The sequence below is a fragment of the Limulus polyphemus genome, unplaced genomic scaffold (genome assembly GCF_000517525.1).
Source record: "Limulus polyphemus unplaced genomic scaffold, Limulus_polyphemus-2.1.2 Scaffold290, whole genome shotgun sequence".
NCBI classification, from domain to species: domain Eukaryota; kingdom Metazoa; phylum Arthropoda; class Merostomata; order Xiphosura; family Limulidae; genus Limulus; species Limulus polyphemus.
Genome location: NW_013665900.1, coordinates 543,754 through 560,203, shown reverse-complemented (window position 1 = coordinate 560,203; position 16,450 = coordinate 543,754). Strand labels below are relative to the sequence as shown.

General features: G+C 34.4%; 1 protein-coding gene across 1 annotated transcript in view; it reads left to right on the top strand.

Annotated features, from left to right (window-relative positions):
* The window catches only part of LOC106457086 (histone deacetylase 6-like), a 93,026-nt gene that overhangs the window by 52,026 nt on the left and 24,550 nt on the right, over positions 1-16,450 (top strand). The window contains exons 18-22 of the mRNA XM_022382905.1: positions 904-947; positions 2,648-2,688; positions 2,946-3,042; positions 3,202-3,273; positions 11,370-11,500. Of these exons, the coding sequence (XP_022238613.1) occupies positions 904-947; positions 2,648-2,688; positions 2,946-3,042; positions 3,202-3,273; positions 11,370-11,500 (385 nt within the window). The remainder of the gene's footprint in view (positions 1-903; positions 948-2,647; positions 2,689-2,945; positions 3,043-3,201; positions 3,274-11,369; positions 11,501-16,450) is intronic.

Below are 16,450 nucleotides of genomic sequence, written 5' to 3'. Positions count from 1 at the left end.
ATATATTCATAAAATATTAATCAGAAAAATGTGATATATTTTGTAAAAAAAAAAAAAATGTTAAGCTAGCATAAGTGATTAGTTTTACACAGCTTATAGTTTGTTTGTTTGTAATTAAGCACAAAGCTACACAATGGGCTATCTGTGCTTTGCTCACCATGGCTATTGAAACCCGGATTCTAGCGTTGCAAGTTCGCAGACATACTGCTATTCCACTGCAGGGCACACAGCTTATAGAACTTTATGTTTAAAAGCTATTAACCTCTGGGCACGAATGTCGTTATTCTGACATTCTGCTAAGTGTACATATTTTTTCCAATGGCAATTGATTTTAATATGTCCTAAATCTACAAGGAAGAAAAATAAAACTCTTATGAAAAAACACAAACAAAACTGAAATAATAAAATGTTTCTATTGAAAGGAAATATAAGTCAATGAAATCTATAACACTGAGAATAAATTACATTATAAAGTAATCATTAACCAAGTTTAAACTGACATATCACAAAATATAATGCAATGCTTTGTTTGGAAGACATTATTTTTGCTTTTTAATAATGGTACAAATAGAAAAATTTGCATACACATCCAAATAAAACTTTTAACTTGGCTGATATCCTGCTGATTCTTTCAGCTTTTTCTGAGTGATTTCTGTAGAGGAAACAAAATATGCCTTAAAAGTCAAAGTTTTCGTTTTAAATAAAAATAAGTAAATAGTACTCAGTATTTATGGAAAGCAACAAGTAAACTAGCAAGTAATATATCCAGTTTTGCACAGAAAATGCAAAACAAGGTGATTTCCCTGTATAAACATGAGAAAGAATCTTGGATGGAAAAAAAGAATTATACAACATGGGAAAAAATATAGAAAATCCAGTAACAACTTTATTAACTACTCCAAGGTCTACTGAAACGAGGTTATACAGATCTATGTTTCAGTGTTAAGGTGTGTGTGTGGATAGTTAGAATCTATAAATAAACAACAAATTAAAAAGACCACATGCTTAGGGTATAAAGTAAAAAAACTGCAAAAGAAAAAGTATATGAACCACATACAAGTATAAAAACTAAATACTTTATGGTTCTAGGACAGTTTGCTACTGAACATTTCATTCCTGGACGTTTTGCTACTGGTCAGCTCATTACTTGGGTATTTTGCTAACACGTCATTTCGCTACCTGTTCCAGCTGTGTATAAATAATTCATTATGGCATAACTATTTGAGGTAATGGCTGGACATCTATTTGAGAAAAGCCTGAATCATTTTTAAAAAGTTCAGATCTTTCATCATTTTAAATAAAATGTTTTACAAGATAAGAGCCTTTTTATTTTGAAAGAGTGTTTCTCTAATAAACTAATATTGAAGAAATAGTGTTTGTCTAATGAACTAATACTGATGAAATATTTTTATTTTATGATTATAAATAAGATATCTAAGGGAGATTATGACATAGAATTATCAGATAGCAAAATGACTTGTTAGTGAAATACCCTAGTAATGAAAAGACCGGTAGTGAAATTTCCGGGAACAAAATGTTCAGTAGTGAACTGTCTGGCCACCATACTTTACAACCATCATGAGTAATGAAAGTTAGTTTCTCATGTTTATGAAATAAAGAGAGCTGTTTTTTGTAGTTTATTTTACATTAAAGATTATTATTTGTAACACTATGCTTTTCTGTCTTACCAAGGTATATATTTTCCACTTTATGAATCTTCATATGCTTTAATTTACAAGCATAAGTGTGTATGTGTATATAATGGAAGGATACATTGTGTGTGTGTGTGTGTATATGTATGAACATACATTTTTGTAGATGGGTATAACTTTCATTGGAATTAGTTTTGAAGTATATTTGTATTCACTGTTGTAGTTCTCAGTTCTGAACTTTTGAAGTATTTTTAGTTTATAACATTTTGAAGCCTCGACTGCTTTACATAAACAAACACAATTGTGTGTTTCATAGAGATTTGGAGGATAGATAGTTCATTTAACTAAAATATATTTGATAGTGCAAACCTTTGTAACTACTGTTAACTTAATAATCTGTATACTAGTAAGAGTTCAATTTAGCAGGTTAACTTTGTGTAATCAGTGTAATAGATCCAATAAAAATGTGGTATATTGTACAGTACCTTTTTGATGTATATTTACTTGTAACTTGTATAGTTCACAACTTTTACTGATATAATAGCAACATTTAATTAAATGTTAGTTACATAGTTTCTTGAAAATGTGTAATTTATTTATTTGGCCCATAGTTTATTTTAATACATTTTACAAACATTGACAGTCATTATTATGCCTTGATGAACAACAAAAAAGACATTTCTTTGTTTCATTTTAAGTGAAAAGTGTATATTTAATGCAATGAATTTTGACTTGATCCAGCTGACTTCCTCTCCTACTGTCTCTAAATCTCCATCTTTTATAGTTGGCAGACATGATGTTTTTATTATTTCAATTAAAACCAAGACTGTAGCACTTGATTCTGATGTTGACTCAATTATTTTGTGCACAATACTATGACATCTTGCTAGTTCAGAAAAAGTTAAATTTTTTAAAAATATTCTTCTTTCCTACACAATTTATTTTTTTTATAATTCTATTTTTTTATAACAAAACTCTTGTATTTCAATCTTCAGTGTAGGTTTGCAACAGAGGAAGAAATAGCCTTAGTTAACAAGTAAGTTTCATCAATGTTAATAGAAATGCTAATGTTAATAGCCTGTACCCTGGGAATCATTTTAATGTATACAGCATTTTTAATTTAATTTTTATTTTGGCTTGTTTTTGTTCATTTAAATTTGTTCATATATTAGGTAAGATGGATAATGTTTCTCTGTTTATCACATTTTTTTTTAAACAAAAAAGTTCTCAAAGTGTGTTTGAATTTATTACATTAAATGTTACTCATGTGTGTTATAAATATATATTTTGCAGAAAAGGCAACATTGATAAGAGCAAGAAGACTGACACTGTGAAACCGACAAATGTTTTCAAATTTCACACTGACTGTGCTTCAAACTATATGTGTCAGGTGATTTTTTTGTTTTTATTCACAAATTTCTAAAAACCTTGAAGCTGTAGTTGTAAAATTAGTTTTGAAGTTACATTATACAAATCAATTGGTTTTCTATAAGTCATTTTAGCTGAGTGTAAACAGAAATAGACTCACTGGCATGTGATATTCTTTTAGGAAATATATAGATGTGCACTACTGGAAACTGGCTCCTTGTTGCAAGTGACAGAAGCTGTTTGCTCTAGAATAGTAAGTTTTGTCTATATTGTTATTATATAGCCAACAATTCAGTAAAAAGCATAAAATCTTAAAGGCATAAAACTAGCTCAAAGGAGGAAAACATGTTAAACTACTATTGTTTATAACATAATATAAAATACCTTAAAGGAGTAGCACATGGTTTAGCTAGTTCTGCTCAGAACATAAATTCAAACACACTGTAGAATTAAATAAATTGTTTTCCTCTAATCAGAACATAAATTAATGGTTTCACTTAATATATATAAAAGCAAATAATGTTTTCAATCCAAAACATAAAATGAAAAGTCTTAAATTAATGAACCATGTTAATTTCCATGTAGTCATATCAAAAATCCAAAACTGAAATCAAATACCACAAAAAATAAACGTACTGTTTGTCTACTTGGTTTATAACAATTAAATCTGAGAGTTAACCCAAAACCCAAAGCATTTAATACCATAAAAGCATAAAACAAGCAGTTTTATTCAGAATGTAAAAACCTAACAAACTGCAAAATTCTTGTTCTATGTTCAGGGTGTAAAAGTAAACATCTCAAAATATAAAGGTAATTAGTGTTTTGTTTAGAATTTAAAACCAAGTACCACAAAAATGTAAAGCAAGTGTTGTCATGTTTAGAATTTAAAACCAAGTACCACAAAAATGTAAAGCAAGTGTTGTCATGTTCAGGTTGTAAAAAAAATACCAACAGAATGAATTAGTGTTCTTTGCAAAGTCTTAAACAAAAAAAATATGAAAACGTAAAGCAAGTAGTGGTGTGTTTTGTTTGTGAAATCAAATACCATCAAAGCAGAAACAGTTAGTATTCTTTAGAATGTTAAACCATATACTGCAAAAATGTGTTCTGTTCAGAATCTAAAATCAAATTTAAAAAAAAGTACAGAAAGTATTGACCTTTTGTTTAGTTAATCAAAATCAAATCATTAAGATCTGATTAGCTTATAATTTTCTAAAATTTAGACTTTATAATAAACAAAGTATTCAGTAGATTTCATGTTAGCTCTAAAAGTTTTTCTTTTGGCATTCCAGAAAAATTGCTTAAAAGTCATAAAATTAAAAACTTACTGAGAAAATATTTTAATGGCTATTAATTTTTTTTTATAAAGGTTCTCTTATTTATTATAAAATTTTTTTGTCAATTATGTTTTGTTTATTTATTGTTAAACACAAAGCTGCACAATAGGCTATCTTTTCTGTGACTACTACTACAGGGATCAAACCTCAAAATGTTACAAATTTGTATACCCTTAAGATTACTGCTGCACTACTGGGGGAGATTTTTACAGTGCAGTAGGTGATTTTTTAAAAATAACTGCCAGTGGTGTATTTAACGTCGGTGCAATTGAGGCAACACACCATTGGGTCCCTCATATTGCGGGCCCCCAAAATAATGCAAAAATACTTATAACTTTCTATACCTATAGCTGATCAGTATGGACGGCCCCTCTAAAAAATTGCATTGAGTAGTTTAAAGTGTTAAAAATACCTCTAATAACTGGTTAAACATGTAACAACACTTCATTTAACTAATGTTATGTGTTATGCTAATAAATAGTTTCTAAAACATTAGGTGGATATTCTGTCCAAACTAGTAAATAATTGATCCAGAAAAAGATAAGCTGTTGTTACAAATGCCCAAACTTTTGGGTCTCTCTCTCACTCCCAGTCTATCATTCATTTGTGATAACATTTTTGTTACCTTTTTGTATGTTGAATATTTGATTGAAGTTTACAAAATACATACAAAAGAATAATTTTAATACAGTTTTAATGACATCAAATTGTAGATACAATCTATAGGCTGTAGAATTTTGGCTAAAGGTACATGTAATTAATTAAGTAATTTTACTGTTATGTTTAAATGTTGTCCTTTTCATAATTTTGTGAATTAATCTTTCTTGTTTAGTAATATTTGATATGAGAGACTGGTATTTCATATTTCCTGTTTTTGTTATTATTTGCAATATGTATACTGTATGTTTTTTTGTAAATGTTTTTATTTCATAACATAAAGCATGTGAAATGAAAATGTTATTATGAAGATGGGGTTTTATTTGAATAATCATTGTTGAGTCATGCTTTGTTTGCCTTGACTAATTTATTAGTGTAAGGGAGAGAGTGAAAGAATTATAACTCAAAATAGCTTTGAGTTTGCTAGCAGATTGGCCTGGTTACTTTTCTAATGAGTATTTATGTAATATGATGGAGAATAGAGCCTGTATACAGCAGGTTTTCTCTTTCTCTCCTGTGTGGTTTCTTTATCTGCTCAGTCTAGAGTTCACAATCCCTATCTTGAAAGTTACTGTGTGTGTGTTGCATAGTTTTAGATTGTGGTTATAAGTTAAATGCAATAAAATAAACTTGTAATTTGATGAATTATACTCTTAAAGTGGTATACCTTTACTTTAATCTTTAATTTAGTAACCTAAGAAGTATAGGAACCCACTAATTGAAATGCTACATACTGTTTGTAACACACCTAGAACATTAAGGTATCTGAAATTTTATGGGATGATATCCTTCAGAAATGCTACTTATCTCTCTGCACCACTAAAAGCTATTACCCATGTGCAACTGCTGTGGAATTTTCTACACATGTGACAAGCATTGAACATTCCTACACACGTTTATGTGCATTGTAACAGCCTATGACATCATCATCATCATGCTGTAGCACTTCATCAATAAGTGGGTAACATGACCTCTATGCATGGTAATCCCCATGAGTATTAACACATAATCGTAGGCTCATTCATTCCTTGGCACTGCCTGTGTTCAGATGTTTTCTCCTGCTCTTTTCCAGTTTATGGTCAACTTAATTGACTGCCTTTCTTTCTTTAATGCTATACGTATTACTTTTGTCATTGTTACACTTTTGTTCCATTTACCTGATTGCAGCTTCAATTTCTTTAGCCACCACATTTCTACTTCAGGCTACTTTCAACAACATATATGCTAAGTAATATATATATATATATATATATATGTGTGTGTGTGTATTTTAAAAAATCTCAAGGCTCAAACATTCCTTTTCAGGCATTTTCTTCCAACTGAATCAGTGCTAACTGGAGGCACTTTATTTGTTCATGAACCTGACATTCAGTTTATTATCCCTTTAGCTCACATAGCAGATCAGATGCCTGCATGTGACAGGTCTGGAATTTTACTCCATGATGAGGTGCTTTTGATGTTATGGATAACTTAGCTTCTACAATCTTATTGAGCTGTGATGAACCATGGTGTACCAACAAGTTAAATGATGATGTTCCCACTTTTATGTATCAGGTGGTTGGTTCCATTCTGCCTATTTCTTCTCTAGTTCAGGTCTTTCTGTGGAGTCTACCTCATCTATGGAGGTTTTTGGTCAGCTTTTCCACCTCATAACTTTGTTTCTAGCTCTTCTCTCCCTGGTGAGAAAGAGATACACTCTCCTTGTCATGAATCAGGTATGTGATATTATATCTTTTTTATCTATATTTTATAATGACTCTTTGGTTGTTTTACTTCGTTTACCTCCTTCTGTTCCAACCCCACATTGCTCCACATCTTTTTTGTCCCACTCATCTTTGTGACTCATTTGCTATGGCCTCAGGTTGTGGCCCTTTTATATTTCTTGATTCCCTATTTACTGTATATTTTCTTCCTACTTGGGATGCTCCTCTTTCTCCTTTTTTGTCTTTCTTTCCAGCTATATGTGAGTTTTTATTTATCTTTGCCCCTATTCCTTTACTCTGTCTTTGCCCTTTACCTCCTTGCTGAGGCTTTTCATTATGACCACAGTATTTTCGGTGGAGATACCTATTTGTCTTTGTTTGCCTCTATGATTTCCATTTCTTCCTCTTCTGTCTCTGTTTTGACCTGGTTTGTTTTTTGGATCTCCTCAATCAAGTGTCCTCATACTTTCTCTTATATCTAGGACTTTTGTTCACATGAAGTTAGGGGGTTTTGTGACTTGGCATCAATTTGTCATCTCTGAATCACATTCTCATTGTTCCTTGATTCCAGATAGATGACTTCTCAGTCTGCATTAGGTCTTCTTTCTCAGGCTTTATTTAACCAGGTTAAGCATTTCAGATGCCTTCTTTCACATTTCCATTTGTTCTGTGTCTCATCATTGCTCTGGTTTGTCTTCAGTAGTCATGTCTTTCAGTTCCATGTCCTTCCCTTCAGCCTAACTATGGCCTCTTATGTCTTCAGCTGGACCATGCATTCCTTTGCTTAGTGCATACATCTTCTGGGCTTTCATTTCCATTATTATATGGTTATCTGGCTTTTCCTAGCCCCATTTCAACAGGAATTAGTGATTACTACTTCCACTTTTTTGGAAGGCTTCTCACATCGGCTGTTTGGTCTGGCTTTCCAAGTCAATTTTTGGTCCCACTCAGTTTCTTTTTCACCTAGAGACTTTTCTTAACTTGTGTGTGTGGGGAGCAACTTCAACCCTATTTTATGCCATAGATATTTAGGTATCCAATGCACTTCTCTCTCACATTCTCTCTGTCATACACATGTGTGCTTCCTTCAGTGGGCTCTGGGGGATTATTGAAACATGTTCTTTATTCTGTTATCCACTATTGTGTTTCTACTTTCCTCTCTACATCCTTCTGTTGTGGTGATGTGATTGTTCCAACTCATCCTGGGGTATACCACTCCTCTCTGCCTGACTTCCATCTTTCCACCAGTGTCTCTTTCTGGTCAGGGCAAATCTCAATGCCACTACTCTTCCTGGGGTCTAATCTCCAAAGGAATGTTCTCTGCATATCAAGTTTCTGGATATGACTGTGGCTTGTTAGGTTTGCCCTCTTCTTTGGTTGCAGTTATCCTGTCATGATGATCCATTTGGTCAACTCTACAATGATTACTTCAATAAAACTATCAGGGAGGCATGTACTGCTAGGGCTTGTTCTTTCTCACTCTGGACTTCCTTCCTTTGGCCTATAATCATTGTATTCACCTTACCCTTGGATTTGTATCTGGTGGTAGATTGCCTCTCTTGCCTTGATGGAATGCATCCCATGGAATGGTTCTTACTTCCACTGTCTTCCATTGAATTTGTTCCCATTTTGGAACCTTTGATATCAATGCTTTTGCAACTCCCATTTTGGAGGCCTCTTTCAGTTGACCTTGGTCATCCATTTTTTATGCACTGGAAACAACAACTGATTCCTTGGATAAACAGTAAGGGATGCGTTTAAGACATGAATGTCTGAATGACTGTGACCACAAGCATGGAGAATGAGAAACTATATTTTAGAGACAAATGATACAACAGGAGGCCCACAGCTTGGGGTGGGAGGGTAATGGTTCAAGTAGGAGAGAGGGATTGGACTGATGGATGGAGGTGAAAGGAAGGGATTATTGCCTAACAGGAGGCAGAAGGTTGTGGACAATACCCCACAGGAACATGAAATGGGCAAAACATACATGCCCTAGATAAAAAGCCAGGTAGTAGACAGCCCATGTATGTTGCTAGCAAGCAAGAGTAGACAAGATTGAGAGAAAAAATGGGCTATTCCACAAGAAAATCCCATAAGTCACACAAGGGATGAGACAAATCTCACATGTGAAAACAAAGGCACAACACCCTGTCCACTCCTTTCTTCTGAAGACTTGGGTTGCCTGGGTGGGTGTTCAGATGTTTTGTCCCATATCTCTTCCCTCTATTTCATTATTGTATGAATGTTCTCATCTCTATTGTCTTCTGTGGCCTCTGCTGGCTATCTTGCTCTCATGGAAACAGCTGTCCTCAATTTTTCATCTTGAAAGACCTCCTCTTCCTTTTGGTACTTGTCCCTTTCCCCTTTGACTGGTTTGGGTTGCCAATTCATCTGTTTTGCATATTCTCCTTTGTGTAAGTCTGACCATATGCTTATTTGTATCTTCTCCTGCCAGTTTCACCATATCACAACCTCTATTTCCTCTTTTTGTTAGTGGCCTTTGTAGGAGATCTTACAGGCTGGTATGTGGACATTCATCTCCCATTCCTTACATCATTAGTTATTTTCATGTGCCACTGGTTTTTACCTCTTTTCAGTTGCCATTCTTTAGTGAGTTTGCCTGTTGTGTTTTTCAGTCATTTTCATATCATTCATATGTTTCATGACATCTTCGTGTATACCATGATTTTGTACAAATTTCAACACTTTGCGAGTTCCTCAACAAAAAAAAAACACAAACCAAACAGGAGGAGACAAGATTAAATGTTACATGAGGAACTACATCTAACATTCCTTATACTTGGTGCCTTTGGAACCCACCAAGTGGTTGGTGTTGCCTCACAGGGAAAACTTACTCAAAATCCACATCGAGCATGGAAGAATGGAAATCATTAAACCCATCTGCTTTTGCTCAGTAGCCTCTGTTGAGATGAGGTTTTCTGCAAGACTGTTTTGGCAGTATATCTGTAATTGACATTTCCACACCCTTTACAAAACAACAGACTGCATGTGATGTATTTCTGCCCTTATCCCTGACTTGAGCATGCTGTCTTCAGTCATAGTAACCCATTGCATTGTCTCTCTGTGGGAACCCAATTCCAGATGACAGTGCTACATGCACACTCCAGTATTCTACCCAATGCATATCTTCCCCTACTGTTCTGGTGAAGCACAGGAGAACCCATTACTCTTCCAGTCCTGAGAATGTTGATATGAAGAGTTTCATATGCAAGTAGTGCTTTCCACTTGTAAAGAGACTGGTTGGGCCCAACCCGCATATCAGATGTAGGACAAGGGTTTCTCTGAAAGTGTAGTACAGAATACCCCACTAAAATATTTCCAAAGCAATTCCTGGTGGATATCTCCAGCCAGATAGGACTTGGATTTGCCTTACAGGTGAAAGCTCCTCCTTCCTCCACCTGTCATTCCAATATCTGTCTCACGTAAGTATTTCACCAAGAAGGAATGGTCTAAGACCTTAGCTACACTACACATTCCCATTGGCATTGGATTTAACTGATATCCTTTAGTATAAATCTCTCTGTGATATAAATGTAATATATGAATGAATAAATAACGAGTATGAGGAAGAGTATTCTCTCTTTGAAAAAGATATGGCTTCCAACTGGATGCTGCTTTATGTGGTGACCCCTGGTCGTATGGAAGTCACACTATATGGGTTTTCTCTTTCTTTCACTATTTTAGGAAGGAGCTTATCCTTGTAACTTATCTGCACTGGCCCCTTCACCATTTTTAATGTGGGATTCTAGCTCTTAGTGGCAAATAGCATGTCTGAAGTTAGCATCTTCCTTACTTAAAAATGTATATCAGATACATACCTCTCTTCTCACCTTTCCTCCCCACCTCCAGAGAATTTTCTTTGCCTTGTCAAGAATGAGTCTGTGTTCACATGCTAGTGTCACCGTCCTATCAGTAGAGAGCTACAGCATTATGATTGTGATATCATTGGCTAGTGCAATACATGTTGACATGTGTAGGCATGGGAGTTTGTTCAAGACTTGTTGCATGTGCAGGAAATTTCATGGCAGATGCACATAAAGTTAGAGCTCTTATTGGTGCAGAAAGGTAAGTAGCTATCTGAAATATATTATCAGGTAAGGAAAATATTAATTTGTTTGTGATGAACCATAAGACTTTATTTATAGAAATATGGAAATTATAAATATAATTCTATCATTCATTTACAACTAGTTTCATTTGGAAGTTATCTTGAATTATGTAATGAATTACTCTATTTACACCTTAAGAAAACTATAAAATTTGGAAAAGCCTGTATTGGTGTACATTATGAATTGAAAAAACAACTAAATGTGAATTATAAGCAACTTTATTTATGTAAGTAATGCTAGAAGAATGTATATTTGATTTTAATATATAGCTGGGAATGCAGGATCTTTTTAAAATTGTATGTTTTTAGGTAAAAAAATTTTAACTCTTGGTAGTACAAAATTTTATATGATTTGTTATTGGTCTTTTTATGTAAATGGTTTGTCTGCAGTGGGTCAACAGTAAGTCTGATGACTTATATTACTAAAAACCAGGTCAGATAGCCCATTGTGTAGCTTAGTGCTTAACAACAAACAAGCAAAATATTTTAGTTGTTTGAATATAAAGTTTCTGTTTTTCAGTGCTGTAATGGTGTAGCCATTAGTCAACCATTGGTGCATCATGATGAAGCAGATGAAGTCTGTAGCTTTTGTTTCATCAACTCAGTAACTGTTGCAGCAAAATTTGCCATGACAAAGTTTGGCTTAAAAAGGTGGAATATGATCATCTCTTTTTGATTTAAGCATGTTTAGCTTTATGGTGGTACATTACAGTTAACAGTTGATATGTGACTTATATATCATGTTCTTTCTGTAATCTACATAGTTATTACAAATTTCTTATATTTTTCTGTCTCTGAATTGAAATTATTTAATTTTTAATGTAATTTCAAGTTTAAATTTGATTTCTAATAAATGCATGTTGTTTGGACATCAAAATTTTGATGCTTCTAAAATGCTGTCATTAACTGATAGTGCAGTATTGTTATAGAAATAAAAGTTATAAAAGATCAGGGAACCGAAAACTGTGAGAGCATATGTTTTCATTACTCTGAGATTAATAGGTATTATAGTACTTAGGGTGATGCAGTGAGTTCTGAAGACTTATTAACTGTAACTTCAGAATAATTAGCTGAAATTTTATTCTAAAATAGTAAAGTTTCATACATTTTGAGACCAGTTTTTCTTGTACAGGCCTTAATAAATTGTTGATTACAAAGTGAAATGGATTTATCAAAATGACCCACAATATCCCATATAAAATTGATATAAAACATATGTTATTTAATTATCTTTCACTAAAATGAGAGAAGTATTTTTCTCTTTATTTGTTAAAATGTTTGTGATAGAAAGCCTTTTTATAATATAAGTTTCTGTGAGAGGATAAAAATGGGATAAACAGTGATTCCAACTGAGTTTTGATACGAAGAAAGTAGATGAAAAACAGAAATTAGTGCAAAGGGAAGAGCTTGATTTTTGGAGAGAATATATATATACTTTACATACATCTGTTTTAAAGGAATTGTAATTAAATTGAGATATAAAAAAGTTAAAAACTTGCAGTGTAAAACTTCCCTAAAACAGACAAGTACTAAAGTCTTGTTTGAGATCCCTCTTTTAAATGTTAACCATATGCATCTCTGAGACTTCTCATGTATTCTGACAAATCTTTTTTGCTTGTCTCAGCTTAAAGACTACTTAACATTTTTCCCAGTAAATTTTTATTGCATTCTAATAGCACAGAAATCCCCAAAGCATCTTTGTTTCTGCAAAAGTAAACTAAACTCTTTCAAAATGTTGTTACCAGTTTTGTAAAAAATCATTCTGGTAGATCTTTAAGTGTGTGAAAGCTATTGATATTCTTTAGAGCAAACAGTATTAAAAATCAAAAGAAGAAAAAAACAATCGATTTCTTACAATGCAAAAAAATGGGACAAATCCATTGTACTTTTAGCATATTGTTATGACAGCGGAAGTCACACGATGCTGGGAGTATGCACACTGGAGTTTCTAGAAAGATCATGACTTTTCGGGGAACCTCACAAGTGTCCCATTGTTTGCTAGATACCCTCTTTTTTAGTATATAAGCCAGCGATAGATAGATATGCAGATAGATTGAAGATAGAGATAATTGAGTCAAGCAAACAGTCGGCACAGTAAGTAAAGTGTGTGAATCACTGTGATTTATAACGTGTGTTATAAAGGTTGTTAAGTTTAAAGTGACTGTGGAAATTAAATGTATTACAAAGTTGGTAATGAGAAAGAATAAACTAGTTTTAATCAAGAAGGGACTTGTATTGCTGAAGTCACTCGGAAAGAATTTTTACCAGAAATTATCAAACAAGCAGATACATAACAATATTAAAACCATCCATCAATACAATAAAGACCCAATAACTCCAATAAGCTTTAAAAATTGCATCAATAATATGGCTGTTTTAGGTATTCAAACTAGATTTGATTTCAAAACAACTAGAAAGATAAAAAGAGTAGTTATTTGTAGTATTTTATTTAAACTTCTATGTACAATAACTATTACTTTAAAATTCAGTCGTTGAACATTATCGAATGACCTTCCTCATGTGATTTTGTATCACTGTGTCAAGTTGTATTGATTTGGTAGTTTTTTCCGAAATTAGATATGAAATTAGATGGGGGGGGGGGTCACCCCCACGCCCTCAAGACCTTCCACTTATCATCCTGTATCGCTATGTCAAGTTTGGTGTTGATTGATCAAGAAATGTGGAAACATATAAGGAACAGATATGAAATGATAGATATACAACCGTGTATTTTTTTCCTGGACACACTTTGCTTTATGTAGTAGATTTTATGTGGTATGTGTGTTTATAAGCTAATTTTAATTACCAGTCTGCTCTCACAAGTAACCTCTCCTTTGGAAATCCATTGTCACATGTTTCATTGTGTAAAATCAAACTCTAACATACACTTGATGTTATTGATATGTGAAACCAGTTATATAGCAGTTTTCCCCATTATGTTACAAAAGAACACATAATCACCTATTTGTTTATTATTCAATTCACCCCTGATGAAAAAAAAAAGCCTTCTATAAGTACTTAGGTTATTAGGTCTATGTTATGTGTAGTTTATGTTGTTTTTAGGGATTCACAAATATCATGAATGTGTGTTTTCTACATCATGATATGTTAATTCCCAACTAAGGTTTGTATGTAATCTGTAGTGACAAGTTTCAGTCTTTATATTTCATGCTATTTCAAAAGTTGAGCTTCCAATAAGGTACATTACCTCCTTTCAGATAAATAGCTACAATCGTTCAGTGCTGCCATCTATATTCAAAATAAATTTTTATGCATGCCACAGGTTTTTTTCTCTATCCTCCATTGGAATTGACTGATTTGATAGCTTTTTTACACCACCAGATTTTGCAGTGTCTTTCCCTACCCCTCAGAATCAGCTAGGCCTAATATGGCATTTATCGACGATTTCTCAGGTTTGTGACGTTTTATTCCATTTCCCATTTTTCTGTTATTCCTTATTACCTCCAAGTTGGCTTGTTTGTCATCTTCAGCTATTTACACACATAGTTTCACTGTTGTTGGGATCTTCTTCTCCCAAGTTCGTTTGTTGCCTCTTGATTTTAGGGTTTTACCTATGGCTTTTTTTTCTCTGGCAGAATGTTTTTGATCATGTATCAGAGACTTTGGAATCATGTGAGCAATCTGTGCATCAACACTCTACTCTTTCATTTTTGGTTGCATGTTTGTCACAGTTGGAGCCACGACAACTCCCCATTCCTTTTTCCTGTCATGGTCCTTATCTACCCATCCCTGTTCCTCCTTCCAGGGGTTTCTCATGTTGTTGTTGTATTTAGTGTAGATGGGCATGCCACCAACAGTACCGGAGACTAACCAGCTGGTTCCAGTCCTGTGGGAACTTGAATGTATGATTTTGCTACCCTCTGGTAATCTTTCACTACAGATCCATGGGGTTCTTCAGGTTTTATCAGGGACTTGCTCTACTATTTCTTTCCCCACATCCTTTGTCCCTGGCCTTTTCCTTCCACATGACATGGGATCCTGCCACCAGCCAGCATCTGTCGGTAGAGGTACAAGATTTTCTGTCTCTTCAGGCCATTGCACCTGTTCATCATCTTTCTCTAGGCTTTTATTCCAGGCTGTTTGATGTTCTCACACCAAACTGGAGACTGGTGGCTTGTATTAGGTTTGTCCCACCTCATTCTAATTTTCAATCTGCCCCGTTAAAGGTTGGAGTCGTTTTGCACCCTTAGGTAGGCTTGTTCTCCAGGTTTATTGATGACTAAGAGGAATATTACAAATGATTATTTGCGTATCCTGATATTTCATCACTCGTGACCCTCTCTTTGGATTATTCTCCATGGGGTGGTTTCTCTGTTTTGTACACTGCCCTTTGGACTTGCTTCAGCTCTCTATGTTTTGTCAGGCATTCAGAGCATTTGTTCATCACTTATATGCTCTTGGGTTGCGCTTTCTTCTTTCTTTGGTCAACTGGCCACTGTTCCCTCATTCTAAACAGGAATCTGCCTGTTCCCTTATTAGCTGCTCCTGGAGGTGGCTATAATGGGCTGTTAATTAAGTTGGAGAAGTCCTTACTATGACCTGTCTAACATCTTGTCCATTTGGGTGTTTTTTTTTTACTACACAGATTTCAGTAGGGCCCACCCTTCTCCTCCTCAACTTCATTTAGTGAGGTTTCAGTTCAATTACATGTTGCAAAGCTCTATCACTTTTGGGGATGTGATCTTCCATGGTAGCCCTTATTCTCTTAGGTCAGGCTCATCTGCTGGCTCTTTTAGCTCCCTGCTGGAAGTTCGCAGGGATCCTTTGTCAGCTCTTATTACCCTTCCTCCTACCCTTGTTTTGAATCAGCATTGATGGTTAGATATATTCACCCACTTCCTCCTCCTCATCTGGTTTTCCACAATTCATGGATGCATTCCTTTGTAGATGGGAGTGTGGGTTGATCAACTGGAAGATTCAAGATTTTTGGTCTACAGTCGAGAGGTCTCATCCTATCAACATCTTGGAGCTTGTTCATTTTCTTCATCTGTCCTGAAATTGTCTGGAAATGATCCATTCTGACTTTTCTTCAGTGGTTGTTTATCTCAAGTACCATGGCGGACCCATTCTCTATCCTTCTGAATTCATACATTGGATTTTCCTTTTGGGCCCACATGCTCAATATTCCTATCAATGTGTGTCATGTTCTTGGTGCTTTCACTCTTGTTGTGGATTGGATTCCTGTCCAGACAACATTTATCTGGTGGAGTTGTCTCTTGATCCTTTTATTTTCCAATGGTTTTAATTTTGGTGGGGTACTTCTTACATTGAAGCTTTTGCTAGATCCCTTAACCACAACTTGCCTTGGATTTGGTCTCTGGTTCTTCATCTTCTTTCTCTGGCTATCGATGTTTTCAGCCAAGATTGGACCTACACATTGGTCTATCCTCCTGTTCTCCTTCTACTCCAGGTGATTTTGTTCTTCACCATGTTCAGTCCTTCTGAGAGCTTTTTTCTGACTGCCTCAGCTGTGGTTTCCGTGGCTTCTCCAGTTCCAACTTCCTCCTCCTTTACCTTTTCCTCAGTATCCATCCCTTCTTTGCCATGCTCAGTCACCGATGTTTCATCCAGACACACGTC